The 25,699-nt window shown below is 42.4% G+C and overlaps 1 protein-coding gene and 1 long non-coding RNA gene across 3 annotated transcripts in view; one reads left to right on the top strand and one right to left on the bottom strand.

The window, feature by feature from the left end:
- Positions 1 to 947: 947 nt before the first annotated feature.
- Positions 948 to 25,699, top strand: part of cpne2 (copine II) — a 33,543-nt gene continuing 8,791 nt past the window's right edge. The window contains exons 1-11 of one of the 2 annotated variants that reach the window (XM_052060902.1): positions 948 to 1,295; positions 4,573 to 4,773; positions 7,913 to 7,972; positions 8,197 to 8,271; positions 8,397 to 8,468; positions 10,489 to 10,572; positions 10,684 to 10,773; positions 11,299 to 11,397; positions 18,042 to 18,128; positions 18,764 to 18,823; positions 24,940 to 25,073. In XM_052060902.1, coding sequence (XP_051916862.1) covers positions 4,597 to 4,773; positions 7,913 to 7,972; positions 8,197 to 8,271; positions 8,397 to 8,468; positions 10,489 to 10,572; positions 10,684 to 10,773; positions 11,299 to 11,397; positions 18,042 to 18,128; positions 18,764 to 18,823; positions 24,940 to 25,073 — 938 coding nt within the window. In that variant the 5' untranslated portion in view covers positions 948 to 1,295; positions 4,573 to 4,596. Of the gene's footprint in view, positions 1,296 to 4,572; positions 4,774 to 7,912; positions 8,093 to 8,196; positions 8,272 to 8,396; positions 8,469 to 10,488; positions 10,573 to 10,683; positions 10,774 to 11,298; positions 11,398 to 18,041; positions 18,129 to 18,763; positions 18,824 to 24,939; positions 25,074 to 25,699 lie in introns of both variants that reach the window. The other variant, XM_052060901.1, reaches the window with a different exon arrangement.
- Positions 13,818 to 15,301, bottom strand: LOC127597776 (uncharacterized). The gene is made up of 3 exons (XR_007961738.1): positions 15,045 to 15,301; positions 14,783 to 14,814; positions 13,818 to 14,553 (listed from the first exon to the last, which is right to left on the bottom strand). It is a non-coding gene; the product is annotated as an uncharacterized LOC127597776 (long non-coding RNA).

Raw genomic sequence — 25,699 nt, 5'->3', positions numbered from 1 at the left:
GAATTGAAGTCACCAATTCACCCACAGGACAATTTTGATTGTGTTGCTATGTATGTTTTTGGAATGTGGGAGGAAACCGGAGTACCCTGAAAAAGCCCACGCTGGCATGGGGAGAACATGCAAACTCCACACAAGGCAAGCACACCCCGTGCCCCCTTGTGAGGATAAGCGGATCAGAAACTGGATGCATATTATTATTATTATTATTATTATTATTTTGTGTGTGTGTGTGTGTGTGTGTGTGTGTGTGTGTGTGTGTGTGTGTGTGTGTGTGTGTATGTGTGTGTGTCATACTTTGCTGCCATTCATATATCCCAGTGGTCACCAACATGGTGCCCGCGGGCACCAGGTAGCCCGTGAAGACCACTTGAGTAGCCCGCCAGTGCCTGGACATTGTGATTTGCTAGTAGAAATTATGATTTAAAAATGCAAACATTGGCAGTACTGTGAGACATTTCGAAACACGATCAAAGTCTGACAATTTAAATCATCAAGTATTAAAAATAACACATCCTCATATTATTGAAGGTATTTTGGACAAATATGTTATTTCAGACGTGTATCAATTTGGTAGCCCTTCACACAATCGGTACACATGAAGTTGCTCTCACCCTCAAAAATGTTGGTGACACCTGATATATCCATTTCATAACTACTGTATAATAGTTCCCATAAGCAACTTTTTGTCCCTTGGTCTTTGTTCCCTTCATTCGAATACCAGTCTGGTCTTTCTTTAGTGTGTTTGATTGTTCATCAGTTTTTTTTATTTTATTTGTTATTTAATCGTTATTGTAATGCTTATTTGTTCTGTGAAAGTATCAAGACTCTAAACCGATTGCCGAAAAAAAGTCTATTCGCTAATAAGGCGTTTAAAAAAACGGAAACAGTTTTATTTTGATGAGGTTATTTGATTAACTTCCTGTAACACGTGGTATAATTTCTATTAACTTGGTACAGCTCGCTGTCACTGGTGGGAAGGAGCGTGCCTTCCCTTCCAAGGATGAATTAACGTTCTCTCTGCGCTTTCCATGGTCCCGATGATAGACATGCTTATCGGGACATCTATTTCAAAAATAGCTGAATGAAAGTTAAAACGATCTCTATTTTCCTGCGCGGTAACTAAAGAAATTGTCACTCGAAAAGCGCGAAGAAGTTGGACGTCGGTTTTTTTTTTTTTTAAACCGAGGTAAGATTTATCGGTGAGCTTGTGGTTCTCGTGTGCTGGATAAAGGAATCGCGAAAGATTATGGATATGAGAAAATGAGCATCATTCAGACAACCTGCAGTGTTTAAATGTAAGGAAGCATGCTTATTAAGTGCATGTGTACACGTGGGTCTAATCTTCAATTCCGAATTTGAGTTGGGGATTTGTTGACGACCAATTGAACATGGCACAGAGTACATGGTATGCATTTGAGGGTGAGGAGCAATATTCCTGTTGAGATGTTGCGAGCCATATCCAACCCTTCCTCTTTAGCGTGCTGTCACTGCTCTTGCACTGTCAAAGAGGGCATGCAAGTGACTTAGGTGTGATGTGTGACTGGAGGGGCAGCTCCTCTGCAGAAAGGAGACAACATATGCCTTCTCCATAATATAATGCAAACGTTGCTATGTATTGTAGGACCAGAGAGAGTGTGTTGATGTGAGTTCTTGCATCCAGAAGAAACAATAGCATTGCAATGTATTGCATCCAATTTAATTTAGAGGATATAAAAAGGACTTTTTTTCTGTCTTGAATGTTGGTTCTAGGTTTGAGCATCTTAAATGGCCAACAAAATCCAGAATGAACTATTTTTCTTTGTTCTGCGCCCCTTTAAATGACAATGTTTATGATGTATTGTGTAGCAGTTCACTTCTCGCTCTCCTTCGACACAGTGGTGCAGCAGGTGTTTTCTGAAAGGTGGATTTCTTTGTACGTCTACCTAGTGCATCATCACGACCAGTGTGACATCACATGGGAAGAATCATGTTGGTTATGGCACATTGTGTATCTTAGCAACAAACAGCATCCTCATTTTGGCATGCTGTTCTGTGAGCAAATCCACACTTGTGGAGATGAGGTGTTGTCTAAAAGCCGCATCAACTAATAGAGGAGAAATGAGTTTCTTATTGTACTCAAAATGCTTCAGTTTTTACCACGCCATGATCTTGTTTTTGCCAATTTGGAGGCTTTGGCTTGGCCATGATGTGTTTCAGTTTCGAGAGGGCAACGGTGACCTCCACTCGGTTTATGCCGCGTGGCCACATCTGGTTTGTGCTTTTGCTCCGAAGGCATTTTATATCAACAATTTAGCCTGGGTGGACACAACGTAGCATATTTGAATTTTAGTGATTATTTAGGATATCGTTATGGAAGTAAAAAATAAAAAAAAATACATGGTTACCGTTCTTAACCTCACTGATAACCCATCCTGATTTCAGCTGTGGCATTTTGATGGGTCTTATGTTTTTCGAATGTGTCCCACACATTTCCCATACAAGGTTAGTCAGAATTTAGAAATGTCACGCTCACTTTCAACCAGGACAACATGAGCATTATCGTTGAATCCAGAGGGAGCACTGTTAACGTGAGATTTTATCAACCCTCACTAAAGAAAGCTATTTATTGTACATTATTTCACTTTTTTGGGGCAGAGCCATTGCTGTATGTTGTTATGTTAATGATAAATGTTAATGTTTTGATAATATGTAGTCAACGAACAAATTATTTACGGCTCTCTAAGACAAATGTCTAAAATATATTAATTGTTTACATGTAAAAATGTCAAGCGCCTTGCTTCTATAAAGCACATGGTTTCATCAAATCAACGCATTTACATTCAACATAATTCAACGTGAAATGTCAAATTTACTTTCAGCCAACAAATTGTGTTCCTTTATTTTTGGTCTTACGAACATGACACATTACGGTCAAAGTCAAATGTTGTCAAGACCATTTGTACAACGTGACAGTGACTGACTTTCAAAATGGACATACAGTGGAGTTCGGGTTTTTTCATTAAATGTATGATTACAGGTACACGTTGTCATATTGCTTCTGTACTATAATATCAAGCAACATTACTGAATGAATGAATAACAAACCAAGTTCCAAGTCAATACTCAAGTGAACAAAATATTTTTTTGTCAGACAAACATTCAAATGAAGTGCTGTTTATTTATTTATTTATCTAATGGTTTACTTTTTTTTTATTGATGACATACAGTAAACACTTGTCTTTGATATGCATCAAATTTCGTTTTGTGTTTATGATTAAAACATATGAAGATTATCCATCCATTCATTTTCTGATCCGATTTATCCTCACAAGAGTCGAGGGGCGTGCTGGAGCCTATCCCAGCTGTCTTCGGGCAAAAGTTGGGGGACACCCTGAACTGGTTGCCAGCCAATCGCAGGCCACACAGCGACTAACAACCATCCGCGCTCTCACTCACACCTAGGGACAATTTAGAGTGTTCCATCAACCTGCCATGCATGTTATTGGAATGTGGGAGGAAACCAGAGTACCCGGAGAAAACCAAGCAGGCACAGGGAGAACATACAAACTCTACACAGGAAGTCCCGAGCCGGAATTGAACCCTGCACCTCTGCACTGTGAGGCCGATGCGCCAACCACTGGGCTGCCGTTAAGATTAATCAACATTAAATTTCACACAGTTAATTAGAAATCAATAGATTATGATCCACAGGCGGCACGGTGGTTTACATGTTTAGCATGTCCGATTAGAAAATGGATTGATGCATTATGATATACATACCTGTTAGGAAAGGAAAGTCACTTATTACATGAAGCACGGCCGTATTCCACTGAAAGGCAAAATTGGCAAGTGTTTGCAAAGGCAGCAAACATTTGATTTTTCACTGGGGATAATCTGATTAGGATTATTATAATCTAATAATCTGATTAAGAGCTAATCCAGAAGAGTGATTGATCAGTAGTTCATCAAATGCTTCTTATTTTTTGAGGGGGGAGAAAAAGTCAATGTTGAATGGAAATGTACAGAAAAAGGCTTTGACATCTTATGACAACTTGTTCAGCCATTTTGCATTAAAGATGAACTAATGCCAAAATGTGGGATGTGAGACAATTCAGCAGAGCCCCCCTTCTAATAAATGTTGATCAACGTGACTTTGTGGCTGTAATTTCCATGAACCAGAAGAAGTCACGGGGGTGAGTTTTCATTGCTCAAAATACATTCACACGCAAACAAGAGCACAAATCTCAGGAAGGTTATTTATATGACCCCTACATTATATGTGCAATGTTTGAAACGGTCAAATCTGGTGATTGAACTGAAAGGGTAAAAAATATTAACTCTCAAACTCAGTCACCATCCGCAGTACGGGGTGGATCACCTTTTCTGAGAAAAGCCCAGAACCACTATTTTGATCAATAAAGGGGATGGTCTAAAGGTACTCATTTGAGCAGACAAGCACATCCACAAGATCAAGCCTCAAGCCCCGGTAACCAGGTCCAAACACAAATGACTTGATCTTACTGTGACTGTTTTACTTTAAATTGATAAATCATTCCCAACATCACTACTACTATCTTTTCTTCTCATCTTCAGGGTGACTATTTGTAACATCAGATCATGGCCTACACCTTGGGTTCCGCCATTGATGGAAAGACACGTGGTGTAGGACCTCAGCACTGCGTCACACGGGTGGAGCTTTCTGTTACTGCCGCCAATCTTCTGGATCGCGATGTAGCCTCCAAGTCGGATCCATTCTGCGTTCTCTTCCATGAAGTGGATGGGAACTGGGTGGAGGTAAGACATAAAGGAGGGAACTGTTGTGCAGTGTCCCTAACATTGTCTGAGTTAATATCACAGCACACCAAACAAAAATATTGATGATAATATCCATCTCAATTTACCCACAAATATACGTAGTGTGAAATCTGGGCCTGTTTAACTGAAAAAAAAGCTCACATTGTATGGCCATTATTTCAAAAATACATTTTGATTTTGTTTTTGTTGCAAACTTAATGAAAAAAATACTGGTCTTTTTTTTTTTTTTTTTGGTGGGTGGGGGTTTCTGGGTGGTTTTTCTTTGATATAAAGAGTCTTGGTCTTGTCTTGTCTGGACCTACAAAAGTCTTGGTCTTGTCTTGGTCTAAATACTCACTTTTCTTGGTTGTGTCTTTGTAAAGTTTAGGATTGCTCCGGAATGAAGTGGAACGTGCAAATGTAGACACGGGTAAAGATTTGACCAAAAAAAAGGGTTATTGCATTTTCTGTAATAACACTCGTCTAATGTCATAGAACGACAAATGTCTGTTCATCCATTTTCTATACCGCTTATCCTCATTAGGGTCATTGGAGCCCGGGCACAGCTGACTTAGGGAAAGATTGGAGTACCCCCTGGACTGCTTGCCAACCAATTGCAGGGCAATGTAGAGAAACATAACAAATATTCATTCACACTCACATTCACAATTTAAAGTCTTAAATGAACCTAACAGGCATGTGTTGGAGAAATGCTTTACTCAGAAAACCAAAATCCACACAAGCACGAGGAGAACATACAAACACCATAATGGAAGGCTCGTGCCCACATTTGAACCCACAGCCTCAGAAGTGTATTGCATATGGTTAATATCACACTCTGTGCATTGCAAATGATTATAAAGATGTTCACTACATGATTGATTTCCCTGTATTTATGTGGAAAGAGAAATCATTCTGTTTGGGTTTCTGTTCATCGCTTTTTTTTGGCCCTGTGCCCAAATAATTTTGCTGTATGATGTCTGTTGGCAACAACACGCACGAGGTTGTGTATTTGTCTCTGTGTGCCTGCTTTTGTGTAGGCGAGACCTTTGTAGTAGCTATCTTACGGTCAGCGGGGCATGTGGCTGTGATGTGAAATTGCCATTGGTTGCTATGGTAACACATAAAGAAACTAAATAAGCTTCGTGCCAGTAGTCCAAAACCTTCTTCTCTAGGCTGTTATCCACAGTGCTTGCAATTTAGCAGATGCAACATTTCACATCCTCGAATCCCTCCAGTTAGCTTTTTTATTCCTCCAATTATTTTTTCCCCTTATTTGCCATCTTTCTCATGGCTTCTTCTGTCTTTGTTCTGTGAGATGGAGAGAAGTGAGAATCAACTGAGTCCATTGGGGAAACAAAGAGGGCAGGAAAAGCTAAAAGCGTGAACATAAGCCAGAAAGCAAGAAATTGTGAGGCGATGACTGGGGTGTGTCACACGTTGCGAGGTGGACCCCAAAAAGCAGACAGGGGGGGAGGAGCAGGGTGTATTTGAAGAATTGTATTTAAAACAAAGAAAACTAAATCCAAAACACACAAAGTCCATAGTATCAAACAAAAACCATGCCTAAAGCTAAAACATAACAATGAACTAAACATGACAGAAAACAAGAGAAAACAGCAACACACATGACAGTAGCAAGAAGCAACAACGACCCGACACTGAATGTTCGGGCTGAGAGTCCTTTTAAAGGCCTGATTACCTATGACCCACAGGTGTGCAGCTGACAGGGGAGCCCTACAGTGCCACCTGTTGGTCCCTAAACCGAATCATGACAGGGTAAAGCAGAAATTAACGATACGGTGCAGTGGTGAGAGACAAGCGGAACACACTAGGGCTGATTTTGAAACAATTTACAGAACAAAATACGATACAACTCATTGCATTATGTTCTTTGAATTAGGACCGAAAGGTTTTGTAATCAACGGGCTTTGATGATCGTCAAAGCTGTGTTTCTATTTATTTATTTTTGTGTGTGTGAGGGGGGGGGGCGTTTAAGTACTCTTGTCCCCCCCCCCAAAATCACAACGAGAAGCGGTCATGCCTCTGGTGGACAGGTCACATTAATCAATCAGCTCTAAGCTGATTTAAAAAAATAAAATTAAATATTGCAATCCATATCATGCTGTCACCATCCTCATTGAGTCCTTGCTTTCCTGGGAACGCCTTTGTGGCGGCAAATAAGGATAATAATAATCAGCAACACAATCAGGGTTCTCAGTTAACATCTGCCAACCTATCAAATACAGATTAAAATTCATTTAGATTATTGTTAGTGAAACCTTGTCAGTTTTGCCAGTGATACATGAGAAAATTGTGTCGGTCAGATATTTGGGCATCATGTCACAAAGATCGATTGGAACCGGCTCTAACAATCCTATTCTCCCAACTGTTTGCATTGCAAACGTGTATGGCGTACGGGTGCATCCGATGGGAATCACCAGTGGGGCTTATCTATCTATCTATCTATCTATCTATCTATCTATCTATCTATCTATCTATCTATCTATCTATCTATCTATCTATCTATCTATCTATCTATCTATCTATCTATCTATCTATCTATCTATCTATCTATCTATCTATCTATCTATCTATCTATCTATCTATCTATCTATCTATCCATCCATCCATCCATCCATCCATCCGTCTATCTGTCTGTCTGTCTGTCTGTCTGTCTGTCTGTCTGTCTGTCTGTCTGTCTGTCTATCTTACATGCATTTTCTCCTTCTCTCTCTCTCTCTCTTGCTCAACATTCAGTGTACTCCCATAGGCTGAAGTAATTTCCCTCGAGATCATAAAAGCTTAAATCTATCGATTGTTGTACTGTAAAACTGCATCACTATACAGTAGAAGCAAACACAATTGTTTCCACAATATACACACATGGTATTGGATTTGCTTTCTTATTCATAGGCTTAATTCAAATATTATGAGTCAACAATTCAATTCCTCTGCACAGTATTTATAACAAGTGCAAAAAATTACTGGATTAGAAAATTGATGATTTTTTTTGTTTATCCCTTTTGTCTAGTTATTACTGCATACTGTTTTGATCATATATTCATTCGCTATTTTCAATCCTAAGTTCCAAAAAGGTTGAAACTGAAACGCTTTCTCATCTCTCCGTGTGTTTCAGCTTGGCCGGACTGAAACAGCTGTTAATAACTTGAATCCAGTTTTTGGAGTGAAATTCCAGGTGGACTACCACTTTGAAGAGATTCAGAAGCTTCGCTTTGCCATGTTCGATGAAGACAAGTGTGCAACGCAGCTCTATGAACACGATTTCTTGGGAGAATACGTTTGCACGCTTGGAGTTGTATGGAATAATTTCAATTCATTAGCTATTACCAAACCTCATTTTAGACATCACATAATTCTGTAATAATTCCTGTAATATGTGCCCGTTACATTTTTTGCTAGATTGTGTCCAATAAGAAACTCCACCGGCCATTGATCTTGGCCAACGGGAAGCCCGCTGGTAAAGGATCCATCACTGTAAGTACCAATACTTTGTTTTCAATGCAGTTTTGTCTTTCCCTTTGAGACGATTATTTTGTTGACGTGATGTTATCTAGAATGTGCCTTCATCTTATGTTATGCTGTATGTAATGTTCAAATAGATTACAGCCCAGGAGCTGTCTGACAACAGAATCATCACTTTGACCCTGAGTGGGCGTAAACTGGACAAGAAGGTAGGCGGTTCTCTCCACAAAAATCTAAACATTCTCAGCATGAGGCTAAGGGGTTCAGTAAATGAATAGAATAGAACCCACACATCAGCGTTTACGAATGGATGGAATAGATTGAATACGAAAGGTAAGGAGTATAATTTTGAATTCCAATTATAGGTGAAGATTTAAATCCCCCCCAAGTGGGTCAATTTAAAGATATTTTGGATGGTTATTGTACTATACTAGATTACCACCTGAGCGCTGTTGTGGATTTCTAGAGACAAGAAACGACGGAATAACAGACTGGATATCTTTATGTACTTACCAAAATGGAATGGTGAACATGACACCGTCCATTCATCCATGTTCTTCCTTGTATTCAGGGTTGGGTCCCAAAGGCAGCTTTTGAGCAGGGAAGCCCACATTAATCTCTCCGCACCCATTTTGTCCAGCTCTTCCAGAGGAATCCCTCGGCATTGTCAAGCCAGCCGGGAGACACGGTCTCCCCAATGTGTCCCGGGGCCTCCGCCCAGTGGGACGTATGCAAAACACTTCACCAGGGACGCGTCCCGGGAGGCATTGTCACCCATTGAAATCCTCCCCTTGGGGCAAGAGCTCATCCCCAACCTGGAGAGGGCACTCCAGACTTTTACAACTGAGGACCATGATCTCAGATTTGGAGTTGCTGATTTTAGTCACTGTTTCATACTCGGATGCAAACAGCTCCAGTGATAGTTGGGATAGGCGCCAGCATGCCCATGACCCTTGTGAGGATAAGAAGATCAGAAAATGGACGGATGGATGGATTAATGGGAAAGGGCAACCTTGGCAGAGGGAAACCCTCATTGGAAACCAGTTTGACTTACTGCCAGCAATGAAGACCAGACTCTGATGTTGGTCGTAGGATAACTGAACAACCCATATCGGGGGGGGGGGGGGGGGGGGGGTTGATACACCCTACTCCCGAAATCCCCACACTTTCTCCCTGTCTACAAAAAACATGTAGCTGTCTCATGTGTCATGGGTGAATTCCCATGCACCCTCAAGAACCTTGCAGATGATGTAGAGCTCCATCCCCACTCTACACAGTGTTGATGGTGCACTGGTGAAACGCCGGATGTTGGACCTGAATTTCCTCAAAACTGTTTTCCATGGCCTCATCAAACTCCTTCCATGCCCAAGTTTTTTTTTTCCGCTGAGTCAGCTGATGATTATCAGCTGCATCCCTAGTCCCATATGCCAAAAAGGCCCAACAGGCCTCTTTTTTAAATTAATTTCTTTGTCGTGAATGGCATAACTCATGCGTGGCACATGTGTAACTCTCTATGGAGGCAGGTTAGAAAGTCTGACAGTTTCACAGATGAGCACAGGCAGGCGGATCATACAGAGCGAGGCTGTGACGCTGTGAGACTGGTCACAGCCAACTTCATTTATGGGCAATCAAAGTGGCTCCATGAATTCCCTTTAAATGCTGTGTCCTAGTACTTGGGTCTTAACAAGGCAGAGAGCACAGCTGCACCGTGAAGTAGACATTTGGAGACCCCCTGCCACCTTGATCGTTCATGTGCCTCCTATAGCCGAGTTGCTAAATGGGATGATTGAAATCTATATGATAATAATAATAATAATAATAATAATGCTTTCAATGAATTGATTTCTACAATGATTCAGATTGTTTCATACTGGTTGTGGCGCTCCTGCGTCCCGATCAAATAAACTCAGAACGTGAATGTGCCAATCATCAAAATCGCATTCGACCAGCTGTCTACCCATAGATGTGATCTGAGCAGGGCTAAATTTAGATGGATTTTCTGAAACCAAATTATCACTGCCAGGCCCATCTCCAGTGACACTCTTGATGCTGCCCTGGCATGCCCATCTTGGCGGAGACCGGTCTGCCAAATTGGCGAACGCATGCAGAGCGACATGAAAATCATGACCCGCCGACACTTGCACCCCAAAACAGATCTGCTGTTGACAAATATTGAGGCCATTAACTATATAAGACAACGCCAACATAATGCGTCCTTGTTCTTTGCAGGACTTCTTTGGGAAGTCGGACCCTTATCTGGAATTTCACAAACGGGGAGAAGATGACAAATGGATGCTGGTGCACAGGACGGAGGTGAGTCCGTTTTTACTTAAGTGTGTTTCTGTTGTGGGTGTGACTTGGTATTATGGCTGGTAATTTTTTGATTTAATGAATTGTTACTTGTTTATGTTTGTGTCACCAAAGGTCATAAAGAACACTTTGGACCCCTCTTGGAAACAGTTTACCGTGCCTCTTCTTTCTCTCTGTAATGGAGATGTGACCAGAAATATCAAGGTCAGTTTCATGTTGTACAAAGCTGCAGCCACATGGCTTTTCACCTTAAACTTTCGTTCCACTCCAATGGAACACTGTATGACTACTTGGTCTTTCCATAATTCACGTCTAAATGCAGAAACCAACCCTTTAGTATAAATGCATATGTGCAAAGTATTAATTGACTTTGGAATGCATTTTTAAGCCTTCCATAATGCAAGCAACGACTATGGATATGCAGTTAAATTTTCACATTGGCTCAACTGCAAGCTACCCACCTATGCATGGGGGCGGCATGGTTCAGTGGTAGAGTGGTCGTTTCCCAACCCAGAGGTTGGTGAGTCGAACTCTGACCATTGCGACCATGTTCAAGTGTCCTTGAGCAAGACACTCAACCCCCAGTTGCACCTGATGCTGCGTCATCTGTAGGTGAATGAGGTTACAGTGTAAAGCACTTTGAATACCCAAGATAGAAAAGTGCTTTCTAAGTGAGCACCCATTTACTATTAGAATCACTGATGTATTATTTGTCTTACACAATAACAGGTTTTGTGTTATGACTATGATAATGACGGAGGCCATGACTTCATTGGAGAATTCCAAACAACAGTGGCCAAGATGACTGAGGCTCAGAATTCCGTGCAGGTAATAATGCCTGTTTTCTTGAAGGTTTCCATCTTCACTAAAACTGTTTATGATACACAGTGTAATAGGTTGAGGTGAAAGTTGAACATTTTGGTCCCAATTTTTTTGGTTTTAACACAAATGAGGGATGCCGCTACAATTGCCTGAGAGTCGGCTACTTTCCATCCCACAACACCGCAAACGCCAATTTAGGCACATTTCTACCTGTGCAAAGTATAGGAAATTACCAAAAGGAAAAAAAAACCATCACCCACACACACAGTTAAACTGATTATACATTGAGTTTATTTTTTGGGGGGTGGGGGGGGTTCTCATCAACCTCACATTTGCGGACTACAAAAAAATATTACTTGTACTTTGCAATAAATGAAAAAGATTGAAAACCTGCATGAGTGGTTGAAATCCCAAATGGTTACGATGCCGATAACAAATTGTGAGTACCACAGATACGGATTGTATAGTGTGATCAGAGATCCTGATCTATAGTTTACAAATAAAACCAGTCCTTATTTTTCCCCCTTTGTCTGATCTGTTTTTAAAGCAGTTGATGGTAGCCAGTAGGTCTAGAGGTGCTTCCTGGCCTCGGTGAGCCACACAAGACAACACTCATTAAAATGGCTCCAGTTTCACACCAGCTCAAATGTTCAGCCAGCAAACTCACACTGCACATCATAACAGAAGAATCTCCACCATCTGTCTCAATATCTGTTCTATGCGCCCAGGTTTTGTTTTTTATTTATCGCTTTGTTCCTCTGTTGAATCCACCATTTGTCCACATGAAATCTCTGAGGCCTTTAGCTCGGGAGACAGTTTTTGGGCCTGTGTGAAGGCATTCGGTGGCAATGTATTACATCAATAACATGCTGTCAGAAAATATGGTACCGATTCAAATATTGTAGGGTCCTGCAGCTTAATTAACCAATTAAATTGTGGAGGATTTTTTTGTTTGTTTGTTTAGTAAACATCCTAAACAAAACCCTGTATCAGAATATTGGAAAGTGGCCGCTAGCAAAAATTCGACATATACTTTGCATACTTGTGCCACTATGTAAATTACACACTTTTATAATACTGCAAGATTTAAATATGAATTATATATTCATCAGCCACATTATTATGAACACTTGAAATTCCACCAAGATCATAACTGTTTGGCAAAATTGGAGAAATATATATTTTGCATGATCCAACAATCAATTTTCAATCCCATTTATTCTATTCAGGGAGGCAGAATGCTCAAGCCTATCCCAGTTGACTTTGAACTAAAGGATTGATTAAAAGCCCCTTTCGCAATTACAATCACATCATCACTGAACCCACACCACTTGTACCAAAGTCAGGCGATTGCACCACGACCCCATCAGTCACTTCATTTAATCATACGGTATGCTTATTATTGCGATTGTAAAACTGCTCTACATTATCATTTGCTATTTTTTTTCTCTCTCTCATTTAACCAAACTAAGCGAAATTAGTTTTCCCCGTGAGAGCACTACAGCGTCGAAGAACCTATCCTTTAAGTTCATAAGCTTGATGTTTCCTTAATGGTACATTGAAGATGCTGAATATTTTCATTAAAAGTTTAATTTAAAATAAATGAAAACAACAGAAATCATGCCAATACAATTATTGTGACTGTTTGGGTACTTGATGTCAGTTGCTATGGTCCTTATTTTGTCAAACACGATTCGGCGTGACCTGGTGTCTTTCATTATTTAAACTTGTTTCTCAATGACACGTCAGAATGTCAAATTATCTTCCATGCCCCATTGCATCAGTATGTTCTGACACTCATAGACCCAGTAGACTCAAGACATAATCTGCCGAGCTGTCAGAGCGATTAGAAAGCAATGCTCGACAGACACGAGAACCTCCTGAAGAAGGTTATGGACTCTATTCAGAATTGTACCACGTAAATTCAATGGCCGCCCAGTTGATGCCCAGCGCTTTCCTGCAGATATCACAACCTGCCGCAACCCATTTAGCGATCTCCCATCAGGGAGTGAGCGTCTCACCTGCTGCTGCTTCACCTTTTCACTGAGAGCTCAACGTTCCGTCGCCCGAACATTATTCTGGGCAGGCAGATTCCTGCTGTTGGTTGGTTTTTGGGCAGCAACCTTACCTAAGTTGGCTTTTGTTGTTGTCTTGCTTTGGGGACGCCCAGGGAGGTGGGCCTATTCTTTGTGAGATCAAAATCCGAGACATTCGAATCATTCATCTTCCTAACCGCTTGATCCTCACTAGGGTCGCGGGGGGTGCTGGAGCCTATCCCAGCTGTCTCCGGGCAGTAGGCGGGGGACACCCCGAATCGGTTGCCAGCCAATCGCAGGGCACACAGAGACCAACAACCATTCGCACTCACACTCACACCTAGGGACAATTTAGACTGTTCAATCAGCCTGCCATGCATATTTCATTCAAATCATTTACGTACCTCTTTTACTAAGTCTTTGATCAGCCCTTTATTAATCAATCCTTCGGCAAACGGCCAATGTCATTACATCAGGGCTCTCAGTCAGCTGCAAACTATACCATTGAGTTCAAGATTTTGGCCTTTGGGAGTGATGAAATGAGGCTAGCAAAAAGCAGCTTTTGTTTGCGGACGATCGGAGCTTCATGATCAGCTGTCCACTCAGGAGGAGCAATTAATTCCGTGGTGATTCGGATTGACAATCGCATAAGAGAAAGTCGTTGGAGCGCTAGACATGCCCTCCTTCCCTTGTACCACTCCTCAACTGGTCACCCAGTCTTCTAAAAGCCCCGAGATGCCTGCTGCCGCGGGTGAAGAACCTTTTACTGTACTTGTATTTTCGGCAACAGTGAACTGTTGGCTGTGGTGCCCAGGAATGAAGAAATTGGCTGGATGGAGCTGAGATCCCTTTCTAGTACGAACAGATCACTAAAACCTCACACATCTGCGATCTGCCAAGTGCCTAAATGCACAGCTTTCATCCTGAATTTTGTCTGCTCGCAATAGCTTGCCATAGGGACACTCTTCCAAGTTAGCACTACTACAATACTGAGGTGACTAGAACAGTCCAGTTCTTTCGACAATTCTTTTGCTGGTCCAGGGGGGCCCGGGATATCAGGACGTTTGTCCCGGCATGCTTTATCTGCTCTCGAGGGAAGTCCTCTCACCATCGCCCCATAGGCAACCTCTACCCATCCCTAACCATCCCTTGTCCCACCTGTCAATCGATTTCTTCTCTGGTCTGCCTCCCTCCGATGGAAACCACAAGGGAAGTCCTCTCACCATCGCCCCATAGGCAACCTCTACCCATCCTAACCATCCCTTGTCCCACCTGTCAATCGATTTCTTCTCTGGTCTGCCTCACTCCGATGGAAACCACAAGGGAAGTCCTCTCACCATCGCCCCATAGGCAACCTCTACCCATCCCTAACCATCCCTAGTCCCACCTGCCAATCGATTTCTTCTCTGGTCTGCCTCCCTCCGATGGAAACCACGAGGGAAGTCCTCTCACCAGCGCCCCATAGGCAATCTCTACCCATCCCTAACCATCCCTTGTCCCACCAGTCAATCGATTTCTTCTCTGGTCTGCCTCCCTCCGATGGAAACCACGAGGGAAGTCCTCTCACCATCGCCCCATAGGCAACCTCTACCCATCCCTAACCATCCCTTGTCCCACCTGTCAATCGATTTCTTCTCTGGTCTGCCTCCCTCCGATGGAAACCAAGTCATATTGACCACAGTTGACCGATCCTCCAAGATGGTTCATTTCATTCTTCTACCCCAACTTCCCTCCGCCCTTGAGACTGCTGACATCCTGGTCAGCCATGTTTTCAAGCTCCATGGCATCCCCATTGACATTGTTTCCCTGCTCTCGTCTCAGATATGGCAAGCCTTCTGTAATGATCTTGGGGTAGCATCCAGCCTCTCTTCCGGCTGTCATTCTTAAAGCAATTGACCATGTTCCATGTTCAGCTGTCCTAAATTCTTTTGATACTGTGTCCTTGGCGCTTTTGGAGGATGTAGTTCGCCAGACGAAGCCATCTGGCTCCCCTTGCGACTCTCTTCCCCCACGCTTCTTTCAGGAGGTTCTCCCGAGTGTTGGTGCATCGGTCTTGGATATCATCAACAGCAGCCTTTCTTCTGGTGTAGTTCCCCAACAGTTTAAACATGCTGTGGTCCAACCCTTGATCAAGAAACCTGGTCTTGATCCAGATGAGCTGTCAAGTTACAGACCCATTTCCAAACTGCCTTTCATTTCCAAAATTCTGGAAAAAGTGGTGCACATGCAGTTGAAACTTTTCTTGGATGAACATAACATCTTGGAGGTCTTCCAGTCAGGTTTCAAGACGATGCATAGCACGGAGTCAGCCCTGTTACGCGTTTCTAATGACATCCTCCTGGCAAATGACTCTGGAGACCACGTGTGTCTGGTTTTATTGGACTTAACTGCAGCATTTGATACAGTGGATCACAGTATTCTGCTGACTCGTTTGCAGCACTTGGTGGGCATTGGCGGGAGTGCTCTTGATTGGTTTAGGTCCTATCTAGCTGACAGGACCTTTTGTGTCAGCCTTGGCTGCTCTGAATCACGCACTGCTCCCCTGTCATGTGGTGTTCCACAGGGCTCAATTCTGGGGCCTCTGCTGTTCTCGCTGTATCTGCTCCCATTGGGTTCCATCTTAAGGAAACATGGTATTCCTTTCCACTGCTATGCAGATGACTGCCAGATCTATGTCCCACTGAGCAAGAAAGACACCTTCTCATTAAGGCCACTCCTATCCTGTCTGGAAGAAATCAAAACCTGGATGGCACATAATTTCTTGAAGTTCAACGAAAAGAAGACAGAGGTGATATTGTTTGGCCCCAGTGGACCTTGTACATTCCATCCTGTAGACTTGGGCCCCCTATCTCCTTATCTGAAATCAACGGTCTCAAACTTGGGACTTAAACTGGACAGTGATTTCAAACTCGATCGGCAAATTGGTGCCGTTGTTAAATCCAGCTTCTTTCACCTTAGACAGCTGGCCAAAATAAAACCTTTCCTCTCACATGAACACTTTGAGACAGTAATTCATGCCTTTGTCACATCCCGGCTCGATTACTGCAACGCCCTGTACTTTGGAGTCAGCCAGTCCTCCATCAAGCGCCTTCAGCTGGTACAGAATGCCGCTGCTCGCCTCTTGACTGGTACTCGTAAGAGGGAGCATATAACTCCTACTTTGGCATCCCTTCACTGGCTCCCCATTCATTTTAGAATTATTTTTAAGATCCTCCTCTTTGTTTTCAAATCTCTGAATAATCTCGCGCCACCTTACCTCTCTGAGCTCATACGCCCCTACACCCCTGCCCGGCGCCTCAGGTCTGTGGACCAGTCTTTGCTAGACGTACCAAGAACTAAACTGAGGCTCAGAGGGGATCGAGCCTTTTCTGTTGCTGGTCCATCTCTCTGGAATGACCTCCCACTGAACATTCGGCAAGCCTCCTCGCTGCCCATCTTTAAAGCCCTCCTCAAAACTCACTTGTATTCTTTGGCGTTTGATTCAGCATGACTTAGATTTGCTATTGGTTTTACTGCTTGGTGCTTTCTACCGCCTTATTACTTATTACTTATTACTGATTCGTCTTACTGTTTATTGTATATGTTAAATCGCTCCATGTACAGCACTTTGTATGCAGCGATGGCTGTTTGAAAGTGCTCTATAAATACTGTTGACTTGACTTGACTTGATTGTAGAAAGCCAATCAAGACCAGGAGTCCATCCTAAGATGTGTCAGGGCCTGCCCTGTTGTAACTGTGATCGCCGATCGGGTACTTGATGTTGTTAGTTGCTATGGTCCTTTATTTAGTCACACAGGGTTGGGCCGGGCCTGGTGTCTTTTAAGCTTGAGTTCCTTAATGACACCTTGTCAGAAAGATTTTCTTCCATGCCAGTGTCTGACTCTGGTTCCAAATTCTGCTCTTCATGTCAAAACAATAAGCCCTTGTTGTTCATGAAGTTATGATTTTTTTTTTTTAATTACTCAATTACCTGCAGTAATTTGCCCAAAGCCACGCTCTGTGTTGCGTGCCATGCACTTTGGGCTAATCTGTATCTTAATTCAAAATGTATGAAGTTAATCATTATTATGACTATTCATATGTGTAGATATGCTTTATACTTCTGAATGAGTTTGAAATCTGTGCTGAATAGACATCGAATGGATTAGAATTTTCCATTTACGCTTTCTTCATCGGCTAATGATGCATTGTGCAGAAAATGGTGAGTTCCCCATCAGATGTGTGTATGTGTCAAGTGTTTGTGTATGGGCGTGTTGTAGCAAAGCAGCCACATGACTTGTTCTCCCACTGAGCCTGTTCACATGTGCCAATGGTGTGTGTCTAAAAAGAGCTCACAAGAAAAGACCGGCTAGATGGGGGATGGAGAAGAATGAGAGGAGCTTTTGAGATGCAAAATCTTTCGCTGAAACTTCCAGTCACATAACAGGGCATTAACTCCTTACTTTTTGGTTCACTGACTTCCGTCAAGCATTTTGTGTTTGATGGTTTGAGGTTTAAAAACAACAACACAACTGTGATATTGATATCAGTCATAGTTAAATCTCCATTAACTGCTACTCCTAAAAACATATCCGTGTTTAGCATATTCTTTTTTTTTCTCCAAATCTTTGCCAGGTGGAATTTGAATGCATCAACCCAAAGAAACAAAAGAAGAAGAAGAATTATAAAAATTCTGGCATTATTATCCTCCAATTTTGTAAGGTAAGGATGAATGCTGGACAATGATTTGTTCCTATCAATAAACTGAATTCAATGAGCTGTACATTCCAAGATTGACTAGGGAGTTCAAACAAAAAAATCAATGCAAACGAACATAAGAAATTCGAGTGTTTCTGAATGTTTTAAGATGACATTAAATCTGTCATAATTATTTTTTTTCTGCATCTAATCTTATTCACATATGCCTGAAATCAGATGGCTTCATGGCTGGTATTTGTTGGTTTAATGAATGAGTTTTGACTAATTATGATTTTACGACAAGTCAGACCCGAAAGCAGAAAGAATTCTTCCTTTGCTTAAGCCTGTGACTGATTACTAGAAACATCACGGTGCGCTTCTTTGCGCCAGTTCTCCCCGCTCACGATGCCGCTTGGGGTAAACAAGAACAAACATGAAAAGGAGCATGGAGTGAACAGAAAAAGAAGAAAAAAATAACGAAACTGAGTGTATCATGACACGAGTAACACAAACATGTCTGCTGCATATTCCTGCAACCATCTGCCGACAATAATATGAATCAATAATGATATCCGTTGACATGGTGTTGGGAAAACATGGGTTGTATTGACATCTTACAGCAAATATACTAAAATAAATGTGTCATGTTGTTTCTCCAGATTACAAGAGACTACACTTTCTTGGATTACATACTTGGAGGATGCCAGCTCATGTTTACTGTGAGTTTGATAGCAATACATACATGTCTTGTGAATCGTCAGAACAGACACCAACAAAATTATTACACTGGTTAAAAGCTTGCACAATATGGATTTGACCAAATGTAATTTACAGTTATGACATTTCAGAAAAATGGCACCTGTCTGAACCTAACCCTTAATTCCAAAATATTCCTAAATATAATACAACACATTATTATTATTATTTAAACCTATTTGTGCTTGAGAAAAGACAAGGGCAGATTCACAATCAACACAAACAAATTATCATAAATTTTACTTGCCTCCGATTAAATCATTTTAAAAAAATGTGTTTACCAGTGTTATTTGTTGAAATTACAAATAGCAGCAGAGTGACCTTAAGACTGTTTTAACAAACACAATGAACAGCACAATGTAAAACCGAAGGCCGGGGGGCCAGATCCGGCCCGCAAGTTCATTTTATGTGGCCCGTGGAATCAAATCATGTGTGTCAACTAGCTAAAATCTGTACCGAAATGTCGAATTATTATGAGTAATAAATAACGTTGAGATTTTGCAATTATGTTACCCTGTTTGCTCTCACTAGAACAATAATCAAACATCCATCCATCCATTTTCCGAACCGCTTGATCCTCACTAAGGTAGCGGGAGGGGGGGGGGGGGGGGGGCTGGAGCCTAGCCCAGCCGTCTTCGGGCAGTAGGCGGGGGACACCCTGAATCAGTTGCCAGCCAATCGCAGGGCACACAGAGACGAACAACCATCCACGACCACACTCACACCTAGGGACAATTTAGAGCGTCCAATCAGCCTGCCATGCATGTTTTTGGAATGTGGGAGGAAACCGGAGCACCCGGAGAAAACCCACGCAAGCCCGGGGAGAACATGCAAACTCCACACAGGGAGGCCGTAGCTGGAATCGAACCCGGTACCGCTGCACTGTGAAGCCGACGCGCTAACCACTGGACTACCGGGCCGCCCAATCTCTCTTAATTGACTTGATTGGTTTCAAAACTACAGTCGTAATCTATTAATTTGTTGTGTAGAAGTAATAATTTTGTGCTTTCACTATGTTCATGGCCCTCCGAGGGAAGACATAACTCCAAATTGGCCCTCCACGAAAATGAGTTTGACACCCCTTATGTACAGGATGTAAAAATTGGCCCGTTTGTTCTGGGGGTTGGGATGGAAATCCAAATGAGAGCAGTCCACCCTCCTAATCTTTTGTCACAGACATGCAGCTCTTTCAAGGTTGCAACACATACTGTACATATGCATCTTGCAGCCTACCGTACTGACTAAACCGTTCAACACACAAGTGTGCATTATCTATCTCACTCTGAGCGCACGGTCTCTTCTCCTGCTACACTCTAGGCAATTTACAAACTTCCATCCCTCCAAACAAATGTTTTCTTCCCCATACTGGCACTTCATCTCACAAATTACTTTACTGTATGAAGGACATTGGACGCAGTGTCCATACACCTTCGATGTCTTCACACCTTTCCTGCTAAATCACACCGATTAAGACACGCTAAGATTCATGCTTAATCGAACGTGATCACGTGTAGTACACACCGAATGTATATTCACAGATGTTATGAACATGGACAAAGAGACAAAATGGTGCACATGCAGACACGCGCATGCAGATTGAGCTGTTCTGCGGTGTTCCATCAGACTTAGAATGACTCTCATCCTAATCTCCAGGAAGGAAAACTCTCTCCTCTCTTCGGGGTTGTGCGGCTTTAGGGAACAGAAACATTTCTCGGTAACACTCCCAACACAAAGAGGTTTGCTAGTGCTGCTGGTCTGTTTGTCATAGAAGCGTTTAGCTTTCAGGCATATCTTATGTTTGATATCATTTAGGGCACAAATGCATCTTTTGATTAGATCAGAGATGAAAGTCCTATGGATTTTCCCGGAGTTCGGGATTTTCAAATTTTAATGAAAAAATTTCAGTAGAATTGAGGAAAAAAAATGCCTAAAATTAATCCAGATATTAATTGACAACATTGAACGAACACGCGTTTGAGTTTGACACTTACTAAAACCCCAGTGGAACGAATAAAAGACGCCGTGGAGAAGACAGTTGTTGACGTAAAAAATATATTTGGACAAAAAGGGAAACACACATCCAGCTCCGGCCTCCCTGTGTGGAGTTTGCATGTTCTCCCCGGGCCTGCGTGGGTTTTCTCTTGGTGCTCCGGTTTCCTCCCACATTCCAAAAACATGCGTGGCAGGCTGATTGAACACTCCAAATTGTCCCTGGGTGTGAGTGTGAGCGTGAATGGTTGTTCGTCTCTGTGTGCCCTGTGATTGGCTGGCAACCGATTCAGGGTGTCCCCCGCCTACTGCCCGAAGACGGCTGGGATAGGCTCCAGCACCCCCCGCAACCCTAGTGAGGATCAAGCGGTTCTGAAAATGGATGGATGGATGGATGGATGGGAAACACACAGATTGGCAGAAAAACGTGTCCGTCCGACTTCCAGTGTCGTCTCAGCTGGCTTAGTTTAGCTGAGTGACGTCGGTTGCGTCGGCGCTGATTGGTTGAAATCAAAAGATGCGCTTGTGTACATGTTCGGGCTGAAGAACGCAATATTGATACGGTTTCGGAGCGACTCTGTGCGATCGACAACACCATGGAGAAGTCGGAATCCGTGCTGCGGAAAGAATTTTCGGATCTGACCGATCGGCGCCAGTGAAGAGAATCAGACCACGGACTCAAGGCTGTCTGGAATTGTTGGCGGCCGTCCCTCCAAAACAAACAACTCTATCTGGCCTTTCCCCTGGATGGAAGTACCGGTACGCATGGAGTCTAGGGCCCCCACCACCACCACCCCTCCTTCTCGGCCATGGACTGATAAGCCGGGACTGTCTTCATGATGAGCAGACCTCGACGAAGCAGCTATGACCTGTACACGCATACACATACACGACTGGACAATCACACGCGCCTACACATCCTTATTATCACCGTCTTAATCGCTCCGATTCTTTTCCCCCCCGTGACGTAGTATTATCTGCAGAGCGCATCGGGGACCGTGCAGCTGGTCAGCAAGCTACGTCACGGTCGCCCCCTCCCCCTTCCCATCCATCCGCCCTCTCATTACATGTTATATCTTTTGACATGTTGTAACTGTCATATGCTTATTTATGTGCTTGGGTCTTTTTTTTTTTATCCTGGACTTAAATTATCCCCAGAAGAGTTCGAGCGTGTTTTTTTTCTCTTTTTTTTCCCCCTCTCCCTACCCAGTGTTTTCCTTTCTGAACTCTGACTGTAAATTTCCCCATTGCGGGACAAATAAAGATATCTTTAATCTTTAATTCCCTCACCCGATCACAAGTCGATAAGGAATTGGATCAATAAACAACATCAATAACGGTATTGGAATTGATCAATTCTTATGTACAGTATATGTATAATACCAATGCAAAGTGATATTTATTTTCAAATTTCCTCACACCACCATCTGCCTAGCTCACTGTGTGTGAAAGGTCTCGGATTTATATTATTTAACATTGTTTTGGAAGCAGTGACATTTTTCAAATGTACTGCAAGGGCAGCTTTTGGAATATTCCATGACAAAAATACTGCTCGCCATTTTCCCATGCCATTGCTTGTAGAACGGGAGGGCCTGTCATGTTATATTTAGTGTATTTTGTGTTAACAATTACAAATAGCTTGGGGCTAGAAAGCGGTTGGAAACAGAATGGTGTCATCTCCCACTGTCACCGAATTCACACTTATCAAAGTAATGATGTCTACACATTACTGAGGAGCAAATGACCTCACGACTTGTGAAATGTAATGTTTTAGCAAGATCTAATTAATTCCCCGGATGGCATTGATATGCAATAGAAATAAAATAAACTTGCATGTCTGGAAGCATTCGGGGCTTGCACACAGGCGGTGGTTGTTCATTTGAGCTACGGCTTAACGGTTCAGGTTTCGTTACACTTTTAACCGGCATTGCAAAGAATATATTTATTAAGTTGCATACATTATAGCAATTCTTAAATGGAAAAAAATATATATCTACTTATTTTTTCTATTAGGACAAATCCTAAAAATATTACCCAATTTTGAGCAAAAATAACCGATCAATTCAAAATCCATTACTAGTACACTTATGTAATAGGCCACTTAAGAGTCGGTTGGAAGTTACCATCTGCACACAATTGCCTCAGGAAAAACTTGTCACTTTGTATCTCATTTTTTGCAGCATTTTTGTGCGCGCACGTGTGCGTGTGTGTGTGTGTGTGTGTGTGTGTGGAAGTGTGTTTACTTTAATTCACATGTGGTGTGTGCTATAAGGGTGGCAGGGTGTTCCAGTGGTTAGCACATCAGCCTCACAGTGCAGAGGTGCAGGGTTTGATTTCCGGCTCCGGCCCTCCCGTGTGGAGTTTTTGGTTTTGACAGTTGATGTAGCTTCACTGTCATAGTGGCCTTTTAAAGTGGTCCGTGACAGAAAAAATGTGTTTGACACCCCTGATCTACTGTATCAAAGGTGGCACTGAAATGCAGTAACACCAGTGAGTTGTACTGAATCCACATTAGACCTGATGTAATTTATAGACTTAAAAAAGACTATCTTGGTCCTGCGATTCGTCTCAAGTCCATATTGCTATTTCTCTAAAATGTTGTTTCTATTTCAGAAACAATTTAATTCGGAAACATTTGTTTCTAAAATTGTCCTTAAAAACGGTAGTTTCGACACAGGTCAGTAATTATTTAAAATGTTTGGGATCTAAATTATTCTTCCTCAAAAGGGGCTTCACCACTGCCTGTTTTTGAGCAGTGTGGAAGACACCCAATCTGAATCGAGTATGTGTAATTTGCAACATTTACAATCTGTTCCTCAAAGAAGCGATAAAACAGTTTTAAGAGTGATGCGGGAATTTGATCACAGAGGCAGCTTGTTGGCTTTACTTGGGAGAAAGCCCGATGTAGGGTCCGTTCATCAACCAGATAAGAACAATGCTTCAGGTGTGTTAAAAGTGACATTGATGAGATCAGAATCAAATAAAGTGTGTAAAAACAAGGAATTTGTCTTCCCAGTTACAAAAAAAAAAAAACATACCACAAAATAACAATAACCAATAGAGGGAGACAGAACGGGAAGCCTGCCGGTTCACTATTTAGCGTCCCAAGATCTTAGGGGAGGAAACGATAGGGGAGGGGAATAAAAAATAAAATAAAATACAGACTCTAACCATATACTTGAAGGAAGCTTGAGCTCTAAAAGAAACCTCAGCACATACATTTACAAAAACATTACAACAGAATTATTTGCTGATGATGTAGTGGTACACTCGGCGGATTTGTGTGTAGGCAGGGTGGGATCGTTTTCCCACTCAATGGTCTTTTGTCTCTACCTCATGGTGGGCCATCACGAGCAGGGGTGTGGGAAGGCCAACGAAGGCAGTGAAGTGTTAGGAATGTGTATGCATTGTGTGGCATAGTGGGGTTGTCTAAACGTAAAGTCTGTGGCGATGTCCCTGCCACCACGCCAAAACGTATCGCTTTGTTGATGGAGACGGGCTTGGCTGCGGAAACAGAAACGTGTGGTCCCCACCGGTGAAATAGAGATTTAAACACCGCCACTCACCGTGAACCCACTGTTAAAAAAAAATTCTTCTGGAAGCGCGCAACAGCAGAGCAGTGTCATACCGAGCGTTTATAAAAGCTTCTGTCATTATCGGGGACCAAATGACCTCCTCTGCAAGCCCCGTAGCAATACTTTAAGCCTTAAAGTGGACCGACAGCATTTCAAGTTGAGAACCACTGCTTTAAGGCATTGTACATGGGGAACGTATGTGGAGGTGGGTGGGCGGGGTGCTGTGGGACAGGAAACAATGGTAGAACTTTATGACCAGGACTTCATGTTGCGTGAGCGTGGAGAGCTAGTGACGTTCTCCATCTTGGATGGGAGCGGTCGAACCTCTGAGTGCTGTGTAGGCCGAGGAAGGTGATGTACAACCCAGCCGAGCTCACGCTTGACCTGGTTCATGATAAGACGTGACGGGTGCCGATCAGCTTCCGCATCTGCTTGCATGCTTTTTTTGTTTTTGCACACGCTAACTTCCAGTAAATCAGCCTCAAAGAATGAATTGTTGTTTTTTTTTTCCATAGGTTGGTATAGACTTCACGGCATCCAATGGGAACCCTCGAGAGCCTTCTTCCCTCCATTACATTAACCCACTGGGAAGCAATGAGTATCTTGCTGCTATTTTAGCTGTTGGACAAATCATACAGGACTATGACACGTGAGTATCTTATGAGTAGGTTGATCTTTATTTATGTATTTTTTTTATAATGGTTTATTTTACTAAACACACGTCTTAGATGAGTGTTTGCCTGAAATGGGCCTGGAAATAAGTTTGAAATCCAACACTCTGGTGTCATTAAGTCTCCATAAACACTCAGGCGACACCTCAATGTTTTTTTTTACCATTCATGAATTGAAACAATGGCATTCTGTTCTGTTATCTTCATGCATCAACGTGAGCTGTGTAAAACCATCAAAATGTTTAATTTCCTTCCCTAAAATCAAACTTAAAAATATCCTTTAATGAAATGTGTGTGTGTTCCTCCAGCCATGACTTCATGTTGGAGGGGTTTGTGTGTCCAAATGATCGGTGCTGTGTTTTGTCTGAGGCTTTACCCCCCCCCCCCCCTCTCCCCCCATGCAACAGCAAGGGCAAACAGCTCCTATGTGAGAAAAAAAACAAAACATACCTCGAAATCCCCTATGACACAGCTGTCAAAAAACTCCAGGCCCTAATCGAGCCCGCCACATCATGGCATTGTTTTATGTGGCTGGTGAAAGCAAATTTGACTGCTTGTTGCTGAAATACAAAATTGCAAATTGCAAAAGTGAAGAACCTTTTAA

The sequence above is a fragment of the Hippocampus zosterae genome, chromosome 3 (assembly GCF_025434085.1).
Source record: "Hippocampus zosterae strain Florida chromosome 3, ASM2543408v3, whole genome shotgun sequence".
In the NCBI taxonomy this organism is placed as follows: Eukaryota; Metazoa; Chordata; class Actinopteri; order Syngnathiformes; family Syngnathidae; genus Hippocampus; species Hippocampus zosterae.
The sequence above is the reverse complement of the archived record's forward strand: the minus strand, read 5'-3'. Positions and strand labels throughout refer to the sequence as shown.